An 8,840-nucleotide genomic window follows, 5' to 3' on the forward strand; every position below is an offset into this window, starting at 1 on the left:
GGGGAGAGAGAGAGAGAGAGAGAGAGAGAGAGAGAGAGAGAGAGAGAGAGAGAGAGAGAGAGAGAGAGAGAGAGAGAGAGAGGGAGAGAAAGGAAAGAAAGAAAGGCAGTGGGCATATCAGGAAAGAATTCCTGAGTTAAACTGGCTTCTAAACTCAATTGGGCAGTACAGGGATCATTCTAGAATGAAACATCCCAGCTGCTCTGTTTTCCTCTCTTTGTTCATGAGAATAAAAATATCTGTCCTTTCTACTTCACAAAGAGATGTATGACCTGCATGCAACAAGTTCCTTAGGCTAAGTCTCAGTTTCTTTAAATAATGGAGTTTACAGCAACTACTAAATCTTACCACCTAGCTATCTACATCTTTAATGTCTGTCTTTGCTACTAAAATACAAGCTCCTCTCTGAGAACAGGGGCTGTGTCATTCATATCCACTCTTGTTCACTTGGGACCCATCACAGGGCCTGACACTTATTAGGAACTTGGTGAATATTTGCTGAATGACCAAGGGATGAGAGCAGAAAAGCCTGAAGGGGGCTATAGGAAGGCTTTCCTCGAGTCCCCAAGGTGGGGATCGTTTGTGAGAAATGAAACTTGTCCTTTATGCTCCTCTGGAATCGACAACTAGGACAAGAGGCTGGAATCTGGAGGGAGATGTTTAGTTCTGTGTTGTAAGACGATTTGTGCATTTGGACAGGTAATGACTTCTCTGACTCTGGAGGGATTTAGCCACCAATTTGAAAACTGTTTGGCCATAGTTTTAAAAAGATTCAATGTTTGAGTAAGTGTTTGAAGTAAACAGACCTTCAGGTCCTTTGCATATCTGAAATGTATTCATTCGTGATTCCGTTCCTGTATTCAGACAGCCACTTACTGAATGATTATCGCTATGCCAGGAACACTGTTGTAGGTAACGGTGACAAAACAAGGAGTTCTCTGATAAGCCCTGCCCTCAGAGATCTCACAGTCTTAAAGGGTATGTAGATGGGAAAACAAATAATTACAGCAACAGGATATTATTCTTCTATATATAATATATTATATATATTATATATATAATGATAGGATACCATTATCCTGCTGTTTTTCCACATCATCACCTGTTTTGTTTGTCTTTAACAGTGCACCAAGACTTGTGGTGAAGGCTCTAGGTACCGCAAGGTGGTGTGTGTGGATGAGAACAAAGGAGGCGAGGTTCACGGTGCGCACTGCGACATGAGCAAGCGACCTGCAGACCGCGAGAGCTGTAGTTTACAGCCCTGCGAGTATGTCTGGATCACAGGAGAATGGTCGGAGGTAGGTCCTAGGGCTTCTGTTACTGCCTTCGGGTCAACAATGGCCTGAGGGAAACAGAAAGATGAGGGCGGGAATGTGGGAGACTTGGACTCACCTGCCAGTTCTGCCACTGAGAACTATGAGTTCTCAGACAAGACCCTGAGCCTCCCTGGGCTAGAGTCCTACATGTGCAAACTGGGGGAGATGCATGAGGTGGTCTCTGAGCTCCCTTTAACTCTTCATTCTGTGATCCACCTTCACGTCCTGTTGGTATGATGGGGAAGAAATTATCACAGGAGCTGCAAATTTATAAGATGCCTGTCAGTGCCTGAAGAAAGTTAAGTGTAAGAAAATGTCTTAGTGGCAGGGAGACAACAGAGGAAGGCGGAGGCTATGACACATTAGTCCCTGATGGGTAAAGGGAACAGGCTGCCTTCCACCCCAGCAGAGGCCATATAGAAATATGGGTTCGGTCTTACCAAACTTGGTTTTTCAAGGGAGGACAAAAATATGGATTTTTATGTGAGATCTCTTCATTGTAAAATGTAGGCTAAAATTACTTGTTTAAAACATTGTGCGAGGAAATCCAAACAAATTTGTGGGCCAGGCAGGGATCACCCATTTAACAACCTCTGACCCAGAAGAACAAAATGATTTTCTGTAATATCTAAGGAATCTCAAGTATCTTTTTTTTCTTATCTCCTCCTGCATATAGTACCTTTCTGGATACTTTTTATTATTAATCAACCGTTAATAATAGCATGATTATATTATTTTCAAACCTCATGATACTTTCAAATACTGAAAGATGACGTCGAAACCAGACGTCATTTTCCCAAAAGAATTTAGAAATATGAAAGGGAAGTATCTGGGCTCATAGCAAAAGTGTTTGCTGTCGCTGGAGTCTCTTCAGATTTGACAGGGCAGTAATTTTACATCTTAATCAGATGAATATTTGCGTGTAGATGATATGTGTGTTGAGCATTGAATTGTTCTGCCCTGAAGGTGGTCCTAAAGTCTCTTCTAACTATGTCTCTCCATCCTCTCTACTCTAATGATTTTGTCTCCCCTCCCTCCCTGGAGATATTTGGCAGTGTCTGGAGACATTTTTGGTTGTCACCACTGGGGGAAGTGACTCCTAGCTCCTGGTATCTGGTAGAGGCCAAGGATGCTGCTAAACCTACCATTTACAGAACAGTCTCCATCATCTTGGCAGAGCCTTTGGTGGTGGTTATTACTCTGCTAAAAGTGTTTTGGTCTCTTCCTAAGACTTGAATCATGTTACTCCTGTAGCTTTAATAAAACCTCAATCTTAACTCCTAAAACATGAGCTAGGGAGTAGATTTAAAAAAAAAGAAAAAGCCTTCTACGTGTGTCACAGATTGAAAAAATCTGCAAATTTACAGGTAAAGTTTAGCGGGTTGTAAATAGGACTTCACACAGATACAAGGACCACGGGGAGGAGACCCTGCAAGGGGAGTGACGCCAAAGGGATGGGACCAGAATTCCCTCTAGAAAAGATTCTGGTGAAATGCAAGAGCCACAGCAAGACATCCTTCCTCTCCGGGAGCCCTGTTCCCATGCCTTCTCTGCACTCCACCCCACCTGAATTTGGGGCAACTTGGGGCCAGATCAAAGAAGAGGAGTCCCATCACTCCTGGCTGATGCATTTTCCTGGTTGGGCCTGACATGTATCATTCATACAAGGAGTCCACGTTCTCACTGTTTCATCTTACTTTACTGTTATTTTCCAATTAGAAAAGTAATCCACGTTCATGATGAAACAAGCCCATTACCCCAAGCATGGAGAATCAACAGTAAGAGCTTCCCCACCTCACTCTGCTCTCCCCTCCCCTCCTACACTTCAAAACTCTGGTCTGAAATGGATTAAGTAAGCCAGAGGCAGCCGACAGTTTAATGATGCGCTGAACAGCTACTAAGATTATGTGTTCTTTCCAGATTCTTTCCAGAGATGTGGAGGCCTCTGAATAAAACCTGACTATATTTGGAGCTCAGTTCCATCAGCAAATGCCTATCTCCCATTGCGTCCCCGCATAAAAGGCCACTGGGCTGCTTTTGCTTCTGGTGTATAACGGTAGAGTTCCCATACTTGCCTCCTCAGACGTACAGCCTTGTTTAAATTCGCACAGACTGAGGTCAGTGCACGCAAGTGCTGGGGGAACCACCCTAAAATACCCACAGCTTGGACAGAGCATTTATTAGCCGTCTGTCTACACGTGAAACACCCCAGACTAGCTTTGCATTCCCCTGGCCCAGAGTCAACTGGGTCTTCGGGCATTTGAACAGTGGCAGCCAAAGAAGGAAGAAACATACGCGGAGCATTTCCAGGTCTTGAGCCAGCTGGAAGGGACGGACCGGGGACGCTCTGCGTGCCTCTGGCTGGGCCTGTTCCCTCCTGCCTCTGGGACCTCTTCAAGAAGAGACTTCTCCTTGGAAAAGTTACAGGAAAGGAAACATGCATGGCTTAAAGTGAACAGCTCAGGAGACATTAGGAAAGAGCAACACCGTGGCTTTTAACAGCGAGTGAGAACTGATGGAAGTACAAATAAGCTAATAAAGTGAGAGCTTTCCACAGCATTGTCGCAGGGTCAGCGTGCGAGGTGGAGGTCAGGGGTCTGTTGTGGGCTGCCCCCAGGCACTACTCCAGCCTCTCGTCTCAACCCTTCTCTCCTCAGTGCTCTGTGACCTGTGGAAAGGGCTACAAACAAAGGCTCGTCTCCTGTAGCGAGATTTATACCGGGAAGGAGAATTACGAGTACAGCTACCAAACCACCACCAACTGCCCGGGCACGCAGCCCCCCAGCACCCACCCCTGCTACCTGAGGGAGTGCCCTGTCTCGGCCACCTGGAGAGTGGGCAACTGGGGTAGCGTAAGTAGACGATCGAGTTATCAAATCGGAAAGCTTTTGGATCTAAAACCCCATCGTGAACACGTCCTACCTGACCTATCCTAAGCCATTTTCCTTCTAGGAGAGAGCCTGGTGAGAAATAGCAGTTAGCACCTTGAAATGAGCCGGTGGGAAAAGAGAGTTCTCGTCCTGCTGGGCAGCATGGCCAACCCGGTGCTTGGCTCATGGGTTCTGAAGCCACACATTCTCCTTGTGGTTGCTGGTTCCGCTGCTTCCCAGTTGAATGAATGACAAGGTGTCTCAGCTTCCACCTCTGCAAAATGGGTGGGGGCGAAGGTGAAATGAGTTAATACAGAAAAAACACTTAGGTCGTATGGCAAATTTTAAGTTACAAATATTTTGCCACAATTTAAAATTAAAAAGCACCTAGAACTTTGTCACTTAATAAGAGTTACAGAAGTGTTAGTTGTTGCTTCTGTTGTTAAGAAGTCTGTATATTCTAGTCTTTCTACACGGGGAATCCTTCATCGCATTAGGGGTACGAGTGAAGACGTGTTAAACTGAGACTGCCCTGAAAATTGCCACAGCCCTCCGGCTCCTGACTGCTCAGTGTTGTAAAGTGATCAGGCAGAAAGTATAAGACCAGTTGAAAGTGGTTAGGGTTTGAGTCCTGGCTCCACCATGACCTTGAACAAATTTCTTAACATCTGAGCTCTAATCTTTCTTCTGTAAAAATAGAATGATGAAAGTGTTATCTCATTGGGTTATTGTGAAGCTTAAATGAGAAAATTATAAATATATGTATGTATGAATAAATATTTAAGTAGGTAGGTGAATAAATATTTAAGTAGGTAGGTAGGTATAAATGTGTATATGTAAAGCTTAGCACAGAGATTGGTCCATAGTAAGTGCTCCAATATGTCAGCTATTTGTTTCAGCAACGTAGTGTCTGAAATGATACCCTGTACATGCCATCAGGCCCTGAGCGCCACATCACTAGAAGCACACGCCTCCTGGGTTCGAAAGCCACATCACTGATTCTGCTCTGCCTTGTAGTGCTCAGTGTCCTGTGGCGTCGGACTAATGCACAGATCTGTGCAGTGTTTAACCAATGAGGACCAGCCCAGCCACTTGTGTCCCGCTGATTTGAAGCCAGAAGAAGGAAAAACGTGTCATAATATCTATAACTGTAAGTTGGCCAAGTAAAACCATCTTTTGGGAGCATGAAGAATAGGATTTCTCTGTTCATTTGTTCGCCTGCCCATTTTAGAAATACAGAATGTATTTTAAAGAAATTGTCCCCTTTTGCTGAAAAGACTTTAGTGTGAACAGTTTAATTCCCTTCAGAGGGAAATGTAGCACACCTCGGAGCATCACACCTCGTTTTTGCATTTCACGTTTTCTAGGTGAGTTCCCCCAGAACTGCAAAGAGGTGAAAAGACTGAACGGTGCCACTGAAGATGGTGAATATTTCCTGATCGTCAAAGGAAAGCTCCTGAAGGTAAGTGTCAGACATCGGTCCTTACTTCGAAAATGTTTTTAGAGTGAGTGGTCCTGGTTCTCATTGTCGCATTTCTGAGCCGCCCTCCACAGGTTGTTTCTGGTCTGCCTTTCAGATATTCTGTGCAGGGATGCAGTCTGACTACCCCAAAGAGTTCATGACCCTGGTCCACGGAGACTCTGAGAACTTCTCCGAGGTTTATGGGTACAGGTAGGAAAGCTCAGGCTCAGAAGAGCCCGGGTGCCTGGAGATCCCTAGCAGTACCTTCCCATCCTCACCAGAACATGCTCTCTGTAATGCAGGTTGCACAACCCAACCGAATGTCCCTACAACGGGAGCCGACGCGATGACTGCCAGTGTCGGAAGGACTACACGGCAGCGGGGTTCTCCAGCTTCCAGAAAATCAGAATAGACCTGACCACCATGCAGATAATAAGTAAGTTCAGTGGCACGTAACGTGCCAATGTATTCGGGAGTCTCTCCATTCAGTCAGCAAACACCCTGTGCAGTGGCCAGGCACGAGGTGCTGAGGACGCGAAGAGGAACAAGACCAGCTGTGACCTAGGCTGCCCGAGGGTGGGGTTGCTCCTTTTTGTTCACTGCTGCTCCCTCAGCGCCTGGAAAGTGCCGGCACTTGGAGCAGGGGGGTGGGGGCTCCAAGAGATTTGTGATAAATGACGGAAGCGCATTAAAGGGGTGCCACAGCAGTGGGGGAGTCAGAGCGGCATGCCCGAAATACAATGAAAGTGAGACCTTGAGGTCAAGTAGAAGCTAGCCGGGTGCAGAGTACTCTGTGTGGTCAAAGCAAGGATGGGAGCAGAAGTTTTTAAGGGGGAAGAAAGAGTAGGTACAAACCCTAAAGCAAAGAGAGTCATGTGGCCGCATTCGCCCACCCCCACCAGCACAGCGTGTGCACAAACGTAAAACTAATTTTATCTGATTGTTGATTTACACAAGAAAAATGGAACACAGAACAACCTTCTTAAAACTAGCCTGCGCGTGGGCTGATTTGATACTCTGGCCAGCACTGCATTTTTGTGAGGGACATTAATCATAGGAGTAGTTAAGGCAGCTCCACTCTCCAAACACGTTCCCCTGAATAGAGGAAAAACAGAAATAATGAATAATTAATTTTTCCTCATTAACATTGTACTCATAATATTGCATTGCTTTCCTCTTGAGGTAGATTAAACTTGATTTGCACCAAGATATTTTTAATTGCTTTCAGCTAGACCAATTAGGGCTAAAGGCAGAGGGTCCGCAGTTTCATGATTAGACCCCCCACCCTCACCCTCCCCCAGCTAAGACCCAGAGCTTCTGCCTGCTGAAGCCGGCAAGGGCCCCTTTCCCTGCAGGACATGGGACTCAGACTTCCCTCCCACCAAGCTGTGGTTAACTGCACGAACATTCAGGCCTTCTCCCGTTCCAGAAAGACAAGGCAGAAAGGTAAAAAGCTGCCTCCGGTCCCCAGTTCCACCAGCAACAGCTTTTGCAGGATTCTCAATTTATCACCTGATTTGCCTTCCCCATTCACAGAGCTGGTCTCCGGAGCTACGAGAGATTTAAGACCAGCATTGTTTTTATTTATTTATTTATTTATTTATTTAACTACAAGTTGGCCCCAAACTTGAGAAACTGCCATTAATACTTTCAATATGTGAGTTCTAATTGCTCCACATTTTGGCAACAATAGTGCCTAGGCCACGGGAGGACAGATGAAGCCTCAGGGAATAACTCCCAAATAGCGGGAAATGCTTTTCTGGCCTATTTTCCTAGTCCTGAAGCCTCAGAGGCTGTGTCCAGGAGGTTCTCAGTCACCCGATTACACTATGTTTAAGCGAGATGATTCAGATATTTATTTAGATAGGAACTGATTCTAAAGTCATCTTGAACCCCCTTTTTGGCTTCCATTCTGTGAGGATGCAGTCGGGGCTGATGAAACCCAGGGAATGAGGCTCTCGGGACCACAGATACAATGAGGAGAAAGCCAGTGCACATCTGGATCCATTTGTTCACTAATCGTGCTTTGGAATTTTTCTCTCTCCCACTCCCTCTTATTATTTCTCTTACTATTCTTCTTCTCTGCCCTTGTTAACATCCTGTCCCTTCCCTACCTTTCTCCCACTCTCATCTCTCTTCTCCCTTTAACCCTTTCTCCAAAACCCCACAGCCACTGACTTACAGTTTGCGAGGACAAGCGAAGGGCATCCTGTCCCTTTTGCCACAGCTGGGGACTGCTACAGTGCCACCAAGTGCCCACAGGTACGTGTTGGGAGGCATCCCCCTTACCAGGGATCCACCTCCCAGCTTGTCCCCAGGGACCCTTGGCTCTGTCTGTTCCTGGGAGTGTAATTAGAACAGCTGCTCTGGAAGGCGGTTTGGCCCCTGCATCAAGAACCCCACAAATGCTCACAACTTCTAATCTAGTAATTCCACTCCTTGAAGTGTTTCCTAAGGAAATGATCATAGCTATAAGCCAAACTTCTGCATTCAATAAATGCATCTATGATAATGGTAAAAATTTAGAAATGAGGGCTTGGTTAAGCAAATGATGATAGTTGATAAAATAGATATTAGGCAGTCAGTGACATGTTGGTAAGTGTTTAACGACTGGCTCCCCAAGAAAAAGGGTGGGGGGAGCTGTGTTTTGGAGCATTTGCCGATTTCGGTGTAAATATCCTCCCCCACCCCTATGACTGATTTCAAGCCATCAACATTATGTCACTAAATGGAGAGTTGGGGATAGATACACGCAGTCAGCTCTCAAAAGCCAGTACAAGTGGACTCCAACACACCACTGTCAGCCATTAAAAATCCTATTACATGATATAGGAAAACTGTTACCCCTGCTTCAGACGTCTAAAATGTGCAGTGTTCAGACCAAGAAGTGCAAATTTATCATCTTCTACTGGATTCGCTTTTCAGCAGTGCAAGTGACCCGCAATCCTACTGCCCATTCTGTATTTCACGAGTCTTGCCTCTTGAGCGGTGTGGCAAGTTTTAACTCGCCTTCTAAAATATGCTGTAATATTATCAGCCTGGGCCACTTTGGTAAGGCGGGCATCAGTCTTTGCAAGAAGTTTCTGCAATGAGAAGGCAAGACAAACATAATGAGCTAGGTGAGACTGGATAGGAGAACTTGGCCCGTTTTTTCTTGGTTCACATGACGTCCTCACAAAGCAGTTGTCAAAG

General features: G+C 45.6%; 1 protein-coding gene across 4 annotated transcripts in view; it reads left to right on the forward strand.

Moving 5' to 3' along the window:
• The window catches only part of ADAMTS9 (ADAM metallopeptidase with thrombospondin type 1 motif 9), a 155,127-nt gene that overhangs the window by 133,743 nt on the left and 12,544 nt on the right, over positions 1-8,840 (forward strand). For all 4 annotated transcript variants that reach the window (XM_006917490.3, XM_025050793.1, XM_015593743.2 and 1 more), the window contains 7 exons: positions 1,125-1,298; positions 3,974-4,168; positions 5,204-5,336; positions 5,554-5,648; positions 5,764-5,858; positions 5,951-6,084; positions 7,819-7,910. In XM_006917490.3, coding sequence (XP_006917552.1) covers positions 1,125-1,298; positions 3,974-4,168; positions 5,204-5,336; positions 5,554-5,648; positions 5,764-5,858; positions 5,951-6,084; positions 7,819-7,910 — 918 coding nt within the window. The remainder of the gene's footprint in view (positions 1-1,124; positions 1,299-3,973; positions 4,169-5,203; positions 5,337-5,553; positions 5,649-5,763; positions 5,859-5,950; positions 6,085-7,818; positions 7,911-8,840) is intronic.

Source organism: Pteropus alecto, unplaced genomic scaffold (assembly GCF_000325575.1).
Source record: "Pteropus alecto unplaced genomic scaffold, ASM32557v1 scaffold75, whole genome shotgun sequence".
Lineage (NCBI taxonomy): Eukaryota > Metazoa > Chordata > Mammalia > Chiroptera > Pteropodidae > Pteropus > Pteropus alecto.